General features: G+C 37.5%; 2 protein-coding genes and 4 long non-coding RNA genes across 12 annotated transcripts; 3 read left to right on the plus strand and 3 right to left on the minus strand.

The window, feature by feature from the left end:
- The first annotated feature begins 543 nt into the window (after window positions 1–543).
- LOC148297107 (putative disease resistance protein RGA1) lies at window positions 544–1,185 on the plus strand. Its single transcript, XM_088246915.1, has one exon. It carries the CDS (start codon window positions 544–546, stop codon window positions 1,183–1,185), a length of 642 nt encoding a protein of 213 aa, XP_088103041.1.
- A 2,707-nt stretch (window positions 1,186–3,892) lies between these two features.
- LOC110751569 (uncharacterized) lies at window positions 3,893–8,146 on the plus strand. 7 transcript variants are annotated; one of them, XM_088246577.1, is made up of 11 exons: window positions 3,900–4,278; window positions 4,513–4,594; window positions 4,717–4,774; window positions 5,191–5,371; window positions 5,477–5,775; window positions 5,867–5,945; window positions 6,107–6,164; window positions 7,153–7,235; window positions 7,376–7,476; window positions 7,587–7,658; window positions 7,768–8,146. In XM_088246577.1, exons 5-10 carry the CDS (start codon window positions 5,675–5,677, stop codon window positions 7,633–7,635), a joined length of 471 nt encoding a protein of 156 aa, XP_088102703.1. In that variant the 5' UTR covers window positions 3,900–4,278; window positions 4,513–4,594; window positions 4,717–4,774; window positions 5,191–5,371; window positions 5,477–5,674; the 3' UTR covers window positions 7,636–7,658; window positions 7,768–8,146. The 7 variants fall into 7 exon arrangements, 6 of the variants coding, with proteins under 6 accessions (XP_088102702.1, XP_088102703.1, XP_088102704.1 ...); XM_088246578.1 differs by having other exon boundaries at window positions 5,191–5,283; window positions 5,383–5,775; XM_088246579.1 differs by having other exon boundaries at window positions 5,245–5,283; window positions 5,383–5,775.
- On the minus strand, window positions 5,935–6,375 carry LOC148297108 (uncharacterized). The gene is made up of 2 exons (XR_015832801.1): window positions 6,269–6,375; window positions 5,935–6,189 (listed from the first exon to the last, which is right to left on the minus strand). It is a non-coding gene; the product is annotated as an uncharacterized LOC148297108 (long non-coding RNA).
- A 1,759-nt stretch (window positions 8,147–9,905) lies between the features above and the next one.
- Window positions 9,906–12,020, plus strand: LOC110745562 (uncharacterized). Its single transcript, XR_015835928.1, has 5 exons — window positions 9,906–10,092; window positions 10,992–11,189; window positions 11,293–11,417; window positions 11,528–11,599; window positions 11,706–12,020. It is a non-coding gene; the product is annotated as an uncharacterized LOC110745562 (long non-coding RNA).
- Window positions 11,462–14,378, minus strand: LOC110745565 (uncharacterized). The gene is made up of 3 exons (XR_002524844.2): window positions 12,495–14,378; window positions 12,018–12,159; window positions 11,462–11,793 (listed from the first exon to the last, which is right to left on the minus strand). It is a non-coding gene; the product is annotated as an uncharacterized LOC110745565 (long non-coding RNA).
- A 2,741-nt stretch (window positions 14,379–17,119) lies between these two features.
- On the minus strand, window positions 17,120–18,336 carry LOC148297109 (uncharacterized). Its single transcript, XR_015826635.1, has 2 exons — window positions 18,196–18,336; window positions 17,120–18,115 (listed from the first exon to the last, which is right to left on the minus strand). It is a non-coding gene; the product is annotated as an uncharacterized LOC148297109 (long non-coding RNA).
- Window positions 18,337–19,469: the final 1,133 nt, after the last annotated feature.

The following is a 19,469-nucleotide window of genomic DNA, read 5'->3' on the forward strand; positions in this document are numbered from 1 at the left end:
CCAATTGCAAAAAGCAAAGGGAAAATAGCATCAAACTAGTAACAATGTAGAAAAATTTACTACACACAGAGCCGACAAAGCGGGAGTGCAGACAGAAAAGGGGGCATCCAAAGAAAAAGAAGAAAAAAAGGGGGGTAGGGGTTAGATGGTGGATCTGGCAGAGGAAAAGCAGAAAGGGTGAAAGAGTTGAAAAAGAGGGGAAGGGCCCGCCAGAAAAGGAGGTTAAAAGAGATGGGGAGCGAGTCTGGGTTGGGGAGGGGGGGAAAAGTGGGATTGAGAAAAGGAAGAGACGTTGGGTGTGGGGTAGGTCTGGAATAGTGAATAGCAAAACAGGGGGAGGCGTTGGATAGGGGAAGGAGGCCCGCTAGAAAAGAAGGGAAGCTGCCTGAGATGGGGAGGGGGGGGGAACGCGGCGGGTCTCACATCGTGAGCCAGCACCCTAATAGCTCCAACTTTGACCGTTGAAGATGGTGCTTACATCGCTTTTTCTTTTGTTGATTGTGAATTGTGAATTTGGAAATTCATAACCTACAAACGTTAAGAATGGAGGATACAAGGCATCTTGTAACGTATCCCAAGGAAATGGAAAATTTGATCAACTTGAGGCATGTTTATTTCAATTATGATAAGGAAGTTCCATTTGGAATGGGACGATTGAAACATCTGCAAACAATATCTCCTTCGTTTACTCTGGACAAGGAAAGTAATCTTGGAATTGACGAGCTGGGTGGCTTAAACCAATTAAAAGGTGAACTAATTATTAGCGGTTTGGAACATGTGAGGGACAGAGGCCAAGCAGGAGCATCAAATTTAGTTGGGAAAGCAAATCTACGAAGGTTGACATTACAATGGGGCAGTAATTACAGGGGCAGAAACGAGAAAGACATTGATGTACTAGAAGGGCTCCGACCCAACTCTGAGCTAGAAATCTTAAAGATTGACAGCTTCATGGGTTCTAAATTAGCATCATGGATGATAATTGCGGACAAGTTGACAGAGATTCGGTTATGGAATTGCGGAGAATGCGAACAAGTCCCATCACTTGGCCATTTACCAAATCTTAGGCTTGTTGAGTTTAGATATATGTCAAAGCTTAAATGTGTGGGAGTTGAGTTTTATGGTTATAACCATGTTAATGGTGCGGCTACGAGTACGAAGAAGAAAGAGACGTTGTTCCAGCATTGAAAAGCTTAACTATTCATTATTGCCGAGATCTAATTAAATGGGAGGAACTGCCAACAGATGAGAAAGTAGCGGTGTTGCGATAGTCTCGAGTTCATTCCAATTACCCTGGGCAATGGCATGCTATGTCTCCGCACATTGCAGATTGAGTATTGTCGGGAATTATCAAGCTTGCCGACTAGCTTAGAATATTGCATCTCTCTTCAGGAGTTGAAGATTGTTCATTGTCGTGGATTGACAAGTCTACCGAGTGGGCTACCATCCTGCACATCTCTTAAGAAGTTGAAAATCGAGTCATGCCACAATTTGATATCTCTGCTAGATCTCGATGTATCCAGGTTGCAGTCTCTTTCCTCTTTACATATATTTAATTGTGGGAAATTAAACTGTTTGCCAATAGAGGGGCTACGCTCTCTTAGGCGTTTAGAATATATGAAAATGGGTCCATTTTTGGAGGAGCTCGATTCTTTCCCTGATTTTGAGCTTCCATCACAAATCCAAAGACTAGTGATGAAAGGGTGGCCTAAGCTCAAGTCTCTGCCTCAACAAATTCAACACTTGACTACTTCTCTAGCATCTTTGGAGATTGAATCTTTCGATGGTGTGGAGGCTCTTCCAGAGTGGTTGGGTAACCTTAGATCTCTTACCTACCTGAGTATCAAGAAGTGTAAGAATCTCATGCATATGCCTTCTTTACACAGAGTGGTTGGGCTTCGTGAATTGTTGATTGACAATTGTCAGGCATTATCAAGCTGGCCAAGTGGGTTGGAATATTGCACCTCACTTCGTAGGTTGAGTATACTTGGGTGCTCCAATCTAATATCCATTCCACTTTGACAATCTGACTCTGATGCTCCCACACTCCCTCTTCTCAAGATCTTGACTATAAAGAGTTGCTCTAGTCTCGAGTTCATTCCAATTCCCCTGGGCAAGGGCATGTCATGTCTCCGCATATTGAAGATTGAGGATTGTGAGAAATTATCAAGCTTGCCGACCAGGTTAGAATATTGCATCTCTCTTGAGGAGATGAGTATACAGGGATGCCCTAATCTAGAGGCTACTCCCAATTTAGACAACCTCACATCCCTCCGTTCCTTGACTATTACGAGTTGTGATGGATTGAGTATTACGGGTTGTACCTCTCTTTGTTCACTGTATATCAGTGATTGTCAAAATTTGAGGCATTTACCGGCTGATGGGCTACAAACCCTCATCTCTCTTGAGGACCTGACAATAGCTGATTGCCCTAATCTAGAGGCTATTCCCAATTTAGACAACCTCACATCCCTCTGTGACTTGTCTATTGGGGGTTGTGATGGATTGACAAGTCTACCCAGTGGGCTACCATCCTGCAAATCTCTTAACAAGTTGACAATCGAGTCATGCCACAATTTAAAATATTTGCGAGTGGAGGGGCTACGCTCTCTGACGAGTTTAAAAGTTATAAGTATGGGTGCGTTTTCGGAGGAGCTCGATTTTTTTTTTTTTGGTCAATGTTTGGTTTCAAAGAAACCAAAACGGGATAGATTGCAAACTGAGCCAGAAATACACGAACCAGGTAGAAGCAGCTAGACCTCAGTACAAGGCTAGAACCAAGCTTCCTGCCCAGTCAAATTAAAAAAACAACAAAAACCAAGAAACAAAAGAAAATCCGTAATACAAGAGACTGAGAAATGCCGCACCACCAATAACCCATTGCAAGGCACCCAACGCAAGACCAAAGCCACCAGAGAAGTCACAGAAGCCAAAGAACCGAGAGGAAGATGGTGATGGATACGCCATCACAGCTACAAAGAGCGCTACCATAATCCGAGAGGTAAGTGCCAAATGCACTTTAAAAGCATCCTCAACAGCAATGGTATTACTGAGGAGAGACGCTCCAGATCGTAACACGGTGGAGAAGGTCCAACATCGAGACAAAGCCGCAAGGAATCGGAGGGGGACAAGCAAAATAGGAAACAATGACAAACGTACAAAAACAAAGCTGCCGACACCTCCAAGAAGATAGAGGCACTGTGTAGAGGGGCTTAAAGAGCATAAAAGCATCACTCTAAGAGGAATTGTCAGGAAAATGCCCCGACCATGACAATTCCAAAATGGTAGATTCATGGACTTCTTGTGGCTGTCAAAGGCCAGCCACCACCGCCGTCAGTATGACCATTCTTAGCCCTCAGTTCTAGGATCTCCAACTCTTTGGAAGGACTCACCACTACCTCACACAACGATGAGTCATTGATTGCAGACTTTGCCACACCAGGGGAGCCTTGTGCCCGTTTACGCCCCCCTTTAGCACCAGCTCTAACCCCCACGGTTCCTCTAGTGAGTTTTAGAGAGCAGCCTGAGCTAAGTGACGGAAGAAATTTTTTCCTTTTTGACGAGGGGTTGCCACCTTCAAGACTAAAATTCTTCTTACTACGTTTCTGTTGTGGAGGCTGCTCCTTCTCGCTTGTGGGATCAGATTCAGTAATCAAGGATGTTGGCTTGTGGAGTGCGACAGCTTTCACAGCCGCATGAAAAATCTCTGACTCACCATCATGGGTAGGGTCTTTTCTGACACAAGCCAAGGAATTTGCAGGGCCCAGTAAAGGGTTGGTATTGAGGGCTTCAGAATTTGTTTCAATTGGCACGCCTAGAGTTTCCTCTACACGTCCAATAGCTGGAGCACTAGGGGAAAAGGCATGCGTAATAGTGGCCATTGAATTTGAAAAAGGTTCATTTACGACAGGATGTGAGCCCATTGTTTCCCTGATTTTGAGCTCCCATCACAAATCCAAACTCTAGAGATCACTGGGTGGCCTAAGCTCAAGTCTCTGCCTCAACAACAAATTCAACACTGCACTTGTCTAAAAGCATTGTCCATAGAGTCTTTCCACAGCGTGGAGGCTCTTCCAGAGTGGTTGGGTAACCTTACATCTCTTACCACCCTGAGTATTCACAACTGTAAGAATCTGGTGTCTCTTCCTGCCGTTGAAGTTATGCAACTCCTCACCAAACTAAAAGAGCTAGTGATTGCTGCATGTCCCCGTCTAGGGGGAAGATCCACCCTTGAGAGCGGCCCAGAATGGCACAAGATTTCTCACATCCCACATATAATTGGTAATTACAACATTCTCAAATGAAATCATTCAATTCCCTTTTCTCACTTAATTCTCCAATAAGTATAAGTTAAGGATTGGATATATATTTCTAATCTCGGATTGCATTCATTAGATGTGTTGGTAGATTTAATATAGAGATTAGAAATTGTAACCCAATCCTCTAACATAAAATACTTATTGAAGAATCTTCCTTCTTTCTTCAGTATTATTGACCAAACACATTTTTAATTAGTTTACGGATGCGAAAGATCGGAATCTTTTAGTGATGATGATTCGACCCCTTCACAAACTAGCTAGCACAGTTGGAGCACAAAGTGAGTCTACTCTTCTTCTCTCATCAGATTAATTGTTAAACTAGATTTTCAGAGCTTTCTACTCTTCTCTAGCCTCTGCTTAATGTTTTCCATATCTTCCTATATACGTTGTTGGTTTGCAGAAGGATCTTACGCAATTGGAAGAACAAATAATGCGCATTAGATGCAAACTTAGTCCAGGTACTTCACTTCAGTTCCCTTTCCTCTGCATCGTTATTTACTCATTTCTTTGGAGATCAATGCAGAAAAAGAAAGAATTACCCTAATAATCATATCATACATTCCCATCTAATCATAACATCACTTTACTAGCACGGAGGAGAATACGAGTATTCTGAGAAATCATTCTCCAATTTGTATATGAGAAAAGTATTCACACTTTTGCTTTATATATATATAGATGATATTCCTCCTGTTTCAATACAGATTACATACACATGAAATACTATCATTAAGTAGATACTAGCCTCTGTTCATTCTCAGTGCACTTAAGTTTGATGTGCTTACACGAATGTGAGTTTAGTTTACATATCAGTTTCAGTAATATGTTCATAAGTTTTGTTGTCATTTCAACTTTTTATACTTTTTCGGGTCAGGTTTTGATCAGCATTTTTCATCTGCCTCATTCTCACCACTTAATTCTTTTCCAGAGGGGATGGGGATGTATTTGCTATAGATCCTTGCATGAGGTAGGTGAAGGTGTCCATCAGATGGATTTGTGAAGCTGATCAACGACGATGTGTCATGGCAAGCACAAACTGATAAGGATGAAATATGGTAATTTGCAGGAATCATGAGATAATATTGATACAGACCATTATGTGTTGGCTTCCAGTGGTAGTAATCTTGTATGAGCTAGTTCTTTGCTTGTTATGGCTGAAGATCACAGGGTAGCCAAAGCTCAAGTCTCTACCTCAACAACAAATTCAACACTGCACTTGTCTACAAGATTTGTATATACAGGATTTCGACAGCATGGAGGCTCTTCTGGAGTGGTTGGGGTAACCTTACATCTCTTACCCATCTGAGGATTAAGGCGTGTGAGAATCTGGTGTATCTTCCTGCCGTTGAGGTTATGCAATGCCTCACCAAACTTGTTACATGTCCCGGTCTAGGGGGAAGATCCGCCCTCCTGAGCGGCCCAGAATGGCACAAGACTTCTCACATCCCATGTATATCAGGTAATTATATTCGCAAAAGAAATCCTTCATTGTTTGTTCAATTCCCTTCTCACTTTTCTTTTCTTCAGTATTGACCAAACACCTTTTTCAGTAAGTTGACCCACTCCCACTTCGAAGATGTAACCCAACCTATTACGAGCATTCTTCTTCAAGTGGTGATGATTCTGAGAGTGAGCCTACTCTTCTTCTCTAAGTAATTACGTTCCTCTCTGATCAGATTAATCATTAAACTATATTTTCAGAGCAGAGATTTCTGCTCTTCTCTAGCCTCTGCTTAATGTTTTCCACATCTTCGTATATATGTTGTGTTACTGATGGCATTTACTTTCAGTTGAATTTGGCACAATTTGTTGGATTTCACTTCCGGAATAGGTGCAAACTTAGTCCAGGTACTTCACTTCAGTTCCCTTTCCCCTGCATCGTTATTTACTCATTTCTTTGGATATAAATGCAGAAGAAGAAAAAAAAAGTGGCTGGGATTGATTAGAATTACCCTAATAATCATATCGTACATTCACATCATGCTTGCTTGGTCGCATTTGTCTTAAAAGAGTTGACCCATGTGGCTTCAATTGGCTTTATTCTCTTCCTTCCACTATCTTACAGCATGAAATAACAATAACATAAGATCAGTTTACTAGCATGGAGAAAAAAATTATTCTTAGAAATCATTTATATATGAGAAAAGTATTCACATGTTTAGCTTCAATCCTTATCATTTGAGATATATACATTTCCCTAGCAATGTTGTGTTTAGTATTGTTTACTTTTGAAGTGTTTTATGCGTGTTCATCTGTAGCTTGCTAAATTTCTGACTCTACCTTCATTTCTAAATAAAATACTATATTTCTACGCTCTTAGGGGAGACTTACAACAGAAAAATAAAATGGTGATAACTAGTTTAAAGTCATTTTCTTCCTTGATAGCTTTGCAATCTACTGTATTCAATTACTGCTGATTTTATCTCTTTCTCGTAAATCTGTAGCAGTATTTTCCATGTACATTTTATTGCTGCTGCTGGCCTACTAGTTTTGTATCATGAAAACAGACTTTGATTTGCAATGACAGAGATTTGAATTCTCAGATTAGCATAGTTGGCTGATGTGGCCACATTACTAGTCTGTTACTGGCACTCTATGAAGTAACATACAAAAACTTTTGGCTCCTTAATCATTTGTATGATATTCCTTCTGTTTCAGAAAAGATTATATACACATGATATATTATCGGTAATTAGATGCTAACCACTGCTCATTCTTAATGCCCTTTAGTTTGATGCTCTTACACAAATGTGAGTTTATTTTACATATCGGTTTCAGTAATATATTCTTCATATGTTTTGTTATCATTTCAACTTTTTATACTTTTCTGGGTCAGGTTTTGATCAGCATTCATTTTGCACTGAGAAGAGCCGCCCAAGTCAAGTGGCAAAAATTTTGTCATATTTCCAAGAGTCAAGTGTACGTTTCATTTAGAGTTAATTAACTTAGTGGCCATTAAGTTTTTTCTCTACTACAACACATATCACATGTAGTGTAAGGAAATTACTATTTCTGGAAGCTGTTGATCTATTTTCCCTTTTCTTGTTTCTGTAATTAAGGTCATGGACTCTTGCATGGTTGCATATCACAGAGAACAAAGGCCTCTGTTCCTAGTCTTATTTGATAGCGTGTCATTTACCTATGCTATTGCAAGACTCAGGTAAAGGAATCTTCAGTTATAAGCCTTTTACCACTATTTGAAATGTAGAAGGTTATTTTGAACATTTCTTGCTAAGTTGGTCTTGGTGTTATATTGACCATGCATTGCAGAGTCGAGATTGAAAAAGAAACTCATGCATGCGATGTGCCTGTGGTCTAGGACTTATTGCTGTGGACAAAATGGTAAGCTACTATCCCTTTAATTTGTTTTCTCGACACTCATCATCAAATCTTGAGTTATATTCTTATGAGTTTGCATCACAGGGTCAACTTGTTTGTTGTTGTGGTGCAGTTTAATGAGGAAAAGTGTTTTCCATCAACTTCTAAGAGAATACTTTTCCTGGCTAGTCAAGCTCTGCGTCCTGTCTCTTCGAAGAAAGATAGTTGAAGTGCTTTTATGAGTGACCTTTGGATGTACTTGCTACTTGGGGTTCTATTTCTATAGGGAATAATGGGATGAGAGAAGCTAGATAAATTTAGTTTGTTCTTTGTACTCTTTGTACTCTTTTTCTTTTGATTAAGTGAATTATCATTGGCATTGTCGCCCGTGGATGTAGCCCAATTTTGGGTGAACCACGTTAAATATGGTGTTTCTTGTTGTGTTTACTTTTGTTGCGTTTGGTTTGTGGGCTCGAACTAGGGAAGTAAATTAAATGTGACAAATTCTTTACTCTGCTTCGTATTGACGCATAAAGTGTAGTTGCAACTTGCATTGGGTTGTTTTTAGAATCACAAAAATTACTCACGTCAAACTTATTAGCTTATTTAGTCTTGACATAAAACTTATATACAGATTGCTTCAAAATCTCCATTTATAATTTGATCATCCAAAGACATTTCACTAGGTGCGTGCAGCGTGGCATGGCTACTTGTATCTAGCTTCTGCTCTTTCCTATGACCACTGAAAACTCAACTACATGTAGCTAGCGCATAAGGGAAGGGGGACAAATGCAATGCAATTGGGGGTTGGTAATAATCTTTACATTAACACCTGGGTCGCTACATACGTACATGATTTTACTAGTTATCTATATGTTCACGTTGAAAATAAAGTTTACTAAGAATTAGTCGGTTAAATTTTGTAAAATTGCTGGTTTTTTTGTTTTTTGTTAGAAAGAAAAAAAATACTCGGCCCACAACTTACAGAACTAGTGGCATTTATGTGGCCCAAATAGGAAAACTGCAACCTGAGATCACTTTTACATGTCCTACTTTCGACTTGGCGTTGGAGGGCAGCCCAGTAAATTTACCCCAGTAAATTTACAATTCCTTTTACTTTCGACTTGGCATTTAAGCATTCTTACCCCAGTAAATTTACAATTCCTTAAAAATACAAAATCCTTTTACTTTCTATATCTCAGAGTAAATATCATTTCTATCAACAAGGTAAATCATTTAGGATTAGGTCAGTTATTCTTATTGAACTGCAAATGAACTTCTTATAACCAACGGCAATACTAGAGACATTAACTTATGTAAATCATGAACTTCTTATGAATACTGGTTTGCAAGTCAATGTTATTTTCCACTGAGCTAAACCTCGTTAGCTTTATTACACTAATTTTTGGTTACTAACTAAATTTTTCACTCCCTTTTTGTCCATTTACACTTTTTTTTAATGGTAATTACAAAAGTATTAAAAAAAAACATAAAGTAGTATAAGTGCACAAAAGAAGCTCTCATTTTTATACTGTAAATAAATAATTTTCACATTGAGTCTAGATATGAAATAAATAAATTACTGATACATTTGTTAGTAACCAAATAGTCGGAATCTTCTAGTTTGTACCTTTTTTAGGTGCAAACTTAGTCCAGGTACTTCACTTCAGTTCCCTTTCCCCTGCATCGTTATTTACTCATTTCTTTGGATGAGAATTACCCTAATAATAATCATATTGTTTTTACTTTTGAAGTATTTTATACGTGTTCATCAGTAGCTTGCTAAATTTCTGACTCTACTCTGCCTTCATTTATAAATAAAATGCTATAATTCTACCCTATTAGGAGGGACTTACAATGAAAGAAATAAATGACGACAACTAGTTTAAAGTCAATTTCTTCATTGCTACCTTTGCAATCTACTGTATTCAATTACTGCTAATTTTATCTCTTTACCATAAATCGTTAGCAGTTTTTTTCTTCAACATTTTAATGCTGCTGGCCTAGTTTTGTACATGAACAGACTTTAAATTGCATGCACACTTGATGTAACTTAGAAAAACTTTTGGCTCCCTAATCATTTGTATGATATTCCTTCTATTTCAAAAAAGATTACCTACACATGATATGTTATCAGTAATTAGGTGCTAACCTCTGCTCATTCGTAATGCACTTTAGTTTGATGCTCTTACACAAATGTGAGTTTATTTTACATATCGGTTTCGGTAATGTTCTTCATAACGTTTGTTGTCATTTCAACTTTTATACTTTTTCTGGGTCAGGTTTGCATCTGCTTCACTCTCACCACTGGATTCTTTTCCAAAGGAGATGGGGATGTATTTGCAATACATCCTTGCTGAGGTGATCAGTAGAGGGTTAGAGGTGTGGAAGTGGGAGAAATAGCAGTTTGGTTCAGATTCCAAGGTGCTGATCAGTAGGTGATTGTCGAAGATATCTGGTAACTTCCCATCATACAGTTATGAGTATCTTTCTTAATTCTTCATAAGGGAAAAATATGGCAACTCATAAAATTGCAGCATTTGGTACTTAAATCTTGATTCTTCATAAGGATTCTACCTATAAATTAAATCTAGTTTCATATGTTGATGTAGAATTTTCTGCTGCTGCCAGTCATAAACACTCATATCCCTTTTATAGGGAAATTAGATGGTAAAGAAAAATTAACTATAATAGCTGCCAAATCAAAAGTTACAGCTGCACACGCAAATGAAAATAAACAAGCTAGTTGAAAAGGCAATAGTGGTGAAGACCACTGTCCAATTTTACCAACTGCATTTACTGATTGAACTTCCAACAGAGAATTACCCTAATAATTATATCTTACATTTCCATCTAATGATCATAAGATCACTTTACTAGCATGGAGAATATGATTATTCTTAGAAATCATTCACACGTACAGGTATAGCTTCAATTATTTTCATTTGAGATATACACATTTCCCTGGAGGCCTTCTCAATAGGTGATTGTCTTAGATATCTGGTAACTTCCCATCAGTATCAGTTACGAGTATCTTACTTGACATATGCTTGCCCTATACAAAATGTTTTTAGTAAGTTTATGTCAGTCTCTGTTAATTCCAAGTATACACGGTCTGTAGTAGTAGTAGTAATAGTAGTTTATATACATTTAATGAATTGGAGGATTTACCAGAGTGATCGGGGAGCCTAATTTGTTGAAGAACTGTCTATTTGCAGTTATTAATTGATTTTAGTTCACGTCCTCAGTGCATTCCTGGCACTGGAAGATATCTACTACTTTGATGTGTCCATGCCATGTCTGTTGTATTGTATATATGCAGATGGACTTTTATTGTTACTTTGGTTTGATTTGTAGGTTTTCAAAGAGGTCATCAGTCAAAGGAAGAACTGGTGTGCAACATATTGTGCAGGTACTTGAGATCTATTACCTCTGTTTTCCTACAGAGGTAATCAGTTTCTATTTCTTTGTGCAGGTACTTGAGATCTATTTACCACATAATGCAACCAATATGGTGTTTTCGTGGTGCAGGTTTTCATTTCAGCTATATATATGGTATTATCATTTGTTGATGTTGAATTATTAATTCTTTTTATTTACCTTGAGTATCTTAGAGTACCCTTGAGTATCCATTTTCCTTCTTGTTTCTATAATTCAGGTCATGGACTCTTGCATGGTTGCATATGATCACACAGAACAGAGGCCTCTGTTCCTAAAGTTACTGGATAAAATTTCACCAACGTTAGCGAGTCTTCATTTACCTATGCTTATTGCAATGTTCAGGTAAAGAAATCTTCAATTATAAGCTCTTTACCGCCATTTGAAAAGTTGAAGGTTATTTTGAACATTTCTTGCTAAGTTGGTCTTGGTTTTATATTGACCATGCATTGCAGAGTCGAGATTGAAAAAGAAACGCATGCACGCAATGTGCCTGTGGTCTACAACTTATTGTTTTGGACAAAATGGTAAGCTGTGATCCCTTTAATTTGTTTTCTTGACACTCATCATCAAATCTGAGTTATATTCTTATGAGTTTTGCATCACATTGTCAATTTGTTTGTTGTGGTGCAGTTTAATGAGGAAAAGTGCTTTAAATCAACTTCTAGAGGTGCAGTGCAGAAGCACTTTTCGTAGCTACTCAAGCCCTGCATATTGTCTCCTGCAAGGATTAAAAGAAAGATAGTTTAAATTAATATCGAAGTGATAAGAGTAATTTTTGTTTAGATCTATGGATGCATTTATGGAGTTTTTTGTTACTCTAGTATGTCTCTACTTAGGGTTTAGATCTATGGATGGATGCATTTATCAGTAAAGACTGGAGTAGAAAATCAGTAGGTATTGCTCAAAAACATCCAAGATGAGTTACATGAAAGCGATACCTACCTATTCTATTAGGTTTGGAACCAAGATGATATATAAAATAGAGTTGCTCATTTGTGATCTTCATGAGTTGCTTGGAAGAACCATGCTTGCCACTAACCTCAGACTCATAGTACCAATGTTGTATTGCATCAATCTTTTCTTTCTGGTGAAAAGTAAAGCAATGAGAATCTCATCCAACAATAAAGTATAAAAACACTTTATTAAAGTTAAAAGGATATTTATCAATAAAGAAATTCTGGTGGGATTGCTTTACACTTTATTAAAGTATAAAATACTTAACCATTCTCATGTTCCAGACGTCACAGCTAATTTGCATCGATATATGTTTCAGTTATTGTAGAAAAATATGAATTCTCAGCCATTAAAATTAATTGCTTTAAACATAACACTCTGCTATTACAATCTTTTTGGAATAACACTTTTGATTTTCGATGAAAATTAAGTGTTAAGTATCGCAGAAGACAAATTACTACTTACAGAACAGGGGAGGATAATTCAGCTCTTGCAAGATTTCATGCCAGTTCAGATCAGCAGACAGTTGCTTTTGAGTCCTTAATTTCACATTGTTAGTTTGGTTTGGCAGTCTTATAAATATATGATTGATTAGAAAGGCCATGCTTCTTCTCGGTATATGCAGGTTCTCTATCAAACACTCCTTAAACTCAAATTATCAGTTGGCAAATTCAACAAAGTAGAAAATGTGAGTGCATATAAAGCGACAAAGATTACATTTAAATTAAAAAAATAAGATATTTTTTCTACATGAGAAGATTCAAACCAACAGATTAAACAAATGTGAGTGGGACTTAGAATATGAATGATTCCAAACAAAATGGAATTAACAAACTCAGTTAATTACCGACCAGGCACCTGCCCGCATAATTAAAGATTTCTATTTGCATTTAAAAAATTGCAATTTTCAATTTTCAATTTGTTGGCACTAAAACTAGAGATGAGTGCAACTTACAAGCGGTGAGGACGATCTAGCAGATCGATTGAATGATAGATGCAGATTCTTCTTGTCATTGGATGCAGATCCTGAATAGAAGAGAGTTGAGACTCGTGAGGTCTATGGAACCGGTGTGGAACCAGCCTAAGACCCTCCGATGCCAAAGTAAGGTTGTTTCTAAGAGCTCTTGCTGTTGACCATATAAAAATATAAAAGTCAAGCTGAAAAGTCTTATCCTGTATTGTAGTGGAGGGGCCTATTTATAGAGGGCATTTCGTATGCTCTTAGTACTTAATTTCGATATGGGACTCGTGGGAGGGTCTTATGAGGTTGACACGAGTCCTTAGATACTTCGGGCGGGTGCTTCGAGGTTGATTCTGCAGAATCGATAAGGGATACCGATTGTAGGCTGTGTTGGGCCTGTAGCGATCTTTTGCTGCTTTGAGACAATATCATCGGTAGTCGATGCCGATTGTTCGGAGCCTTTGGGCATTTGGGGAGTTTAAGCAATCCACGTGTCAATGGATGAGTGGAGGATCAGATATGGTACAAAAACTAGGCCTGGGCGCAGTCCGGTTTGGACCAGTTCTCGCTTAAAATTGAAACCGAAACCATACTGTTCATCCGGTCCGGTTCGGTCCGGTTTTTAACTAAAATGAGTGGCAAAACCGAACCAATCCAGACCTATAAAGACCGGTTCGGTTCTTCCGATTCAAGGTTTCAAACTGGTTTTTTTTTTTTTTTTTTTTTTCTTACATACTCATATCTAATCACTTCCTCTGCAACCCAAAACCATATAAGAAAAATCTAAAACATAAACAAAGGAATACAAATAAACCAAGCTAAAAACATATTAAAAAATAACAGATCTAAATTGCTAAACATATTCAACAAACAAATGCCCACATATCTAATTTTAGATCTACAAGAAGAAAGAGAGAGAAACATAAATAAACCAAACACTAGAGAGAGAAGAAAATCGCAGAGAGAGAAGGAGAAAAACCAGAGCAAGAGAAGAAAACTGCACCAGAGAAAGAGTGTGGAAAAAGAGAAGAAAAAAAAAGGAAGAAGAGGAGGAGAGAGAGGGAGAGAAAAAGAAGAGGAAGAAGACACGGAGAGAGAGGGAGAAAAAGAGAAAAGGAAGAAGATGAGATGGATAGAAAATAAAATAAAATGAAAGGAAGAAGACACAGAAGAGACTTAGCGTGAGGGAGAAAAAGAAACATGAAGAAAGAAGAAAGAAAGGTTGGGGAGATGAAAAGACGAATCGGACAGGAAAAATAAAGTAACATTGAAAACATGAAAAGCATGCCTTGCATCAGTTTTGGGAAATTGAGAGAGAGAGAGAGTGAAGTGATATTTGATAGGATTAGCATATTAAAATATGGCTTGTTGGACTTGGGCAATGGACTTGGAAAATTTGGGCTTTTTGTTGGTATATTGAAATAGTTGGGTTTGGGTCTAAAAAATTTGGTATTTTAAATATAAATATATATATATATATATAATATAAAAATTAATTCTATTGGATCGGTTTGGATTGGACCGGTTTCTTAGGATGAAAAACCGGAATCGAAACCGGTCTGAACCGGTTCGGTTTGGATTTGTCTCAATTTTTGACTTTTCTGGTCAACACGGTTTTTTTCGAATTGGTTTGGTTCGGTTTTGCGGTTTTGCGGTTTTGCGGTTCCAATGCCCACCCCTAACAAACACAATTATATAGGAAGGTGCCCGTTAAGTAATTAAGTCATTGTTTGATATGTTTTATTTGCACCACCTACTCTGTCTTTAAATAACAATTCTCAATCCATTTTGATTCAGACACGCAAACATGGATTAAACAATGACTGCATTACTTACTTACCAGTGCCATACACCGTCCTGCATAATTCCAATTGTAAAATGCAAATTGCAATATAGAAGTCATGTGTGAATGAGATTAATATTTATAAGTCAACCTAATTAACATGATTGGTTTGCTTCATGAGTTTTTTAAGTTACTAAGACTATGGGCTGTTGGATTAATTCAACGAGTGAGATGTGTGGCGCTCAGGGTCACTTGAGATGACTTTTTTCAATCACGCGTGCGTGCACTACTTAACATTGCAAATTTGTCAATATAGCACTTTTCAATTATGCAGGAAGGTGCCCGGCAAGTAATTAAGTCATTGTTTAATCTGTTTTATTTGCAACTCTCCCCTCTAGAAACATGTTCTTAATTATTTCCAGATTCTTTAAAACTAGTGCCCATCATATATGCATATGTTTTTGTCCTCTACGTTTAAAAATTCAATATAGAGGAGATCAGAACACTTTTGCGTAGGTCTTCAATCTACTTGTCGTTCTTTTTTTTCTTTTGTTGAAAAAAAGTTTAGAGGGACTAGAGGCTACTCCATTTAGGGTCAGGCCATATCAAGACCGCTTTGAGAACTTACAAAGGGAGTCTTAGCTCCTTTTTTGGTTTTTACAGATTACCCATAAAGAGAAATTGTCAATAGGGGACTCGAAACTTAGGCTTTGCTAGCGAAGAGAACAATCTTTACCAGCTCATCCAACCCTTGTTGGCTAATCTACTTCTCGTTCTTTGAGTGCTATAATAATTGATTAAGTATTCTACCACCTATTTTGTCTTTAAATAACAATGCTTAATCCATTTTGATTAAGACACAAAAATGGATTTATACAATGACTGCTATGTGTCATACACCGTTGCATAATTCCAATTATTAAATGCAAATTGCAATATAGAAATCATGTGTGGCTGGATACATTATTATCTTTCTAATAATATATTTTAAGGGGCGGATCCGTGACATTATGTATTATTATCTTTATAATAATACTTTTATTCAACATCATTTATTATTATTATAACATAATAATTGCCAATCACACACTACCCAAAACTCTCAAACTTTCTTCGTCTTTCTACTTGTAACTCCTTCTCTACCCTTTTCTCGACTCTCTGAGCGTTAGGGTGAGCAATCAGCATTCAGCAATGGCATCCAGTCTATTTAGAACTCTAATCAGATTGTCCAAAAAGAGATCAGCCGGGACCATAAATTTCAGCCTCATAAGGAGTCAAATCAGTAACCACGCCGCCAAATAGATGCATGATTGCTTTGAAATGCATATTAATTGGAGCCATGGTTGCGGGTTTCTTTGCCAAAATTTCTAGATTTTAATATCATAAAATAAAGGAGCCGTGGCTGCTGGTTATCCCATTCAATTAGTTGCTAACTTATTACATATTGAAATAAAATTAATTGACCAACTCTGTTGTCTAAGTGGAAGGGGCTTAGATCCTTTAAACAAGAGGTCTTGGGTTCGATTACAGGCGCTTGCGAATAGAGCAGACTTTGTTGGGAGAGGTCCCCGTTTTGAGCCCGACAGTACCTCGAGGGTTAGTCCCCGCAATCGCACGGATCCATCCATACATTTAACATGACCCGTTCAAGTCAAGTTTAATTGCTTTACGCGTGTTCAATGTTTCTGGAACAAAAATCAAAGAATTGCCAAAATCTATTAGCACGCTTTATAAGAAGAGAAAATCTATTGGCAAGTTTAATTGCTTTACGCGTGACACGTCAGCTGACTTGGACGCTATATTTGGGATTGTTCCACTTCCTGGAAAATTATAGGAAAATAGGAAACATGTAGCTTTATCGCTAAGCTTTCCAAGCATATATCGCACACCACTAGAAAGAAATCAAAAAAGTCTTCAAAAGTTCAATCTCACACAGCAGCCCAGTTCTTATGGGAATGCAGCTTAAGCTGTCTTGACTTGTAATTCTGAAACAACTGACTTCATAGAAAATTATGAAAATAACTAAAAATAAGTAAAGTAATAAAGCTTTTTTTAATCAACTTTCTCTAAAAAAAAACTAAATATAAAGGATCTAGAAATATTCGGAGTACAAAGTCAGTAGGTATTGAAAGCTGAAAATCAAGACCAGTGTATCACAACCTCAGCACCTTTCTAGAAGACAATCTTTCTAGAAGAACAAATTTGGATAATGGCTGATCAATTCTTAGTCCTACACTTGTCATCCATTCCATAATTTGTGTAACAACTATATTGTACTCAAAACAGTATATAAGTTATAACAACTATATTGTACTCAATTCATCATTCACACAGAAACAGAGGAAATAAATAAATAATCTCTCCAATTCTCAATTCTCTTCTTTTCTTTCTCTTCTTAATTTGTACAGGCATTGCTTAAAAACATCCAAGATGAGTTACATGAGAAAAAAGTAAAGCAATGCAGACAAGGCATGAAATAATTGACCAACAAAACAATAATTGACCCACCGACAGCCATGCAGAGAAGTCATGAAATGATAAAGCCACCGATCATAATGTCGTCTAGCACTTTTACTTGGTTGAATTTCACCTATCATAATGTGAGGCCAATATTGATGGCAAAGCAAAGACGATATACCCCTCATCACATTAAATGACTTGGAACTTTTTATTTCTATCAACGGGGGGAGAGAGAAACACTCAAACACTGAAACACTGTACGTGCGTCTTCAATCATCTGGTTTCCTTAGCTATCTTTGCATTCTCTGCTCTCTCATCTCTGTCTCGCGCGAGTATGGAAGTTCTCTATACTTTTCCTGTCGAGGGAATACTGAACAAGCTGGCTTCACTTGCTGCTCAAGAAATAAGTCTTTTCCGGGGATTCAAAAAGGAACTAACAAAGCTTAGTCAATCGTTACTCGAGATTCAAGATTTCTTAGGCGATGTTGCCCACCAGCCACAGCAACGGGGCAAGGCAGTGGAGGAGTGGGTGAGGAAACTGAGAGACATAGCTGATGATGCTGACAATGTCTTGGATGAAATCAACTACGAAGATCTCTGCAGGCAAGTGGAACAGCCAAACCAAGAGAGGAAAAAGGTACCCAAATTCCTTTCAAACTCCTGGTTTCGTCGAAACATGGCACATAAAATCAAGAAGATCAATGCATCTTTGTTGGATCTCAAATCTGAGGCATCTTTCATTGGACTAGTTTCCAAGAAAATAGATACAACCCCTCCAGAAATTGGGGGGGCCAGAGAAACCGACTCAATCTTTGAGGAAGATGAAATCGTGGTTGGAAGGAAGGAGGATCTGTCAAAGATAATTACAATCTTGACTAACTCCTGTAAGCAAAACTAAAGTTAAATACAATAAACACATGAATTACAACATGAATAAAGAAAACTTATCGATTGATTCATACTCAGTGAAGAAGACATGACAACTATGGGAATGATCTTCTTCTCTCTGCAACACCAGAATGTTCTTGCTATCAATAGGTCAAGCACGCCACAGAACTTGTGTATTGTGAGAGGAGGGACCGATTCTTTTATATTAAAGAAACCTTAACACTATCTCTCCTATTATAGATAGAGTAAGAGTTTAAACAAAACTAATATACTTAAGTGATTGAGTCCTAATCAATATAAACTAACCAAAGTCTGTCAAAACTGAAAGTCTAACAATAACTGATAAACATAAATCCCATTATCTCATTCTAATATGATAATCATAACACGTAATTAGGCTAACTCACATAAGTCAGCTTACATTCTCCCACATGAGTGCAGCCTAATTACATTGTATCATATCATACCAAAAACAAGGCAATAGTGATCACTGGATTTATTCAAACATCAGTGTAACTTCCAAAACAACTGTCAAACGAATGTATATGCAGAACTTTAGAAAACTTGACACAAATTCAACTGTGCCAGCACCCTAAAATCACATACACATACACTAGAATACATTGCTGCAGACATAATGATAATAAGTGGAGAGTTAGGTACCTAAATAACTCCCACATTTCTGGTCCACGTAATGGAGCTCAAAAGAGACTCCCAAAATCATTTCCTTAATGGAAATCCAAGCTTAAGCAAGACAAAACTGTGAAGAAACTTAAACAAAACTTAAACTGCCAACCATTCTTAAATAGAATAGAACTTATTCATCATCTATCAAAACAAAAACAAGAAAAGAACAGCTCAAAATAATCAAAATAGGTTATAGAAATAACCTTGCTCCCACACTTAAACCGAGTCAAAAGATTCATGCAATCCCATGCGCATCACAAAATCTTGAAAGACTCCCACAGCCAAAGCTTTAGTCAAAGGATCTGCTAACATGGAGTGAGTGTTTATGTACTCTACTTCAACAATACCTTCCTTGACTTTATTTTGAAGCGACAGATACTTTATATCCATAATTCTCGAAGCTGATGATCGTTTGTTGTTCTTGGCAAAATATATGGCTGCCTTATTATCACAGTAGATCTTCAAAGCCTTGTCAATATTTGCCACTAGTTTCATATCTGTTACAAAATTCTTGATCCACAATCCTTGCCTAGTTGCTTCAAAACATCCAATAAATTCAGCCTCCATAGTGGATGTAGATATAGAATTTTGCTTTTTGCTTCTCCAAGAGATTGCACCTCCAGCCAAAAGAAAAATATATCCACTTGTAGATTTTCTGTCA

This window comes from Prunus avium, chromosome 1 (assembly GCF_965620075.1).
Source record: "Prunus avium chromosome 1, drPruAviu1.hap1.1, whole genome shotgun sequence".
Taxonomy (NCBI): domain Eukaryota; kingdom Viridiplantae; phylum Streptophyta; class Magnoliopsida; order Rosales; family Rosaceae; genus Prunus; species Prunus avium.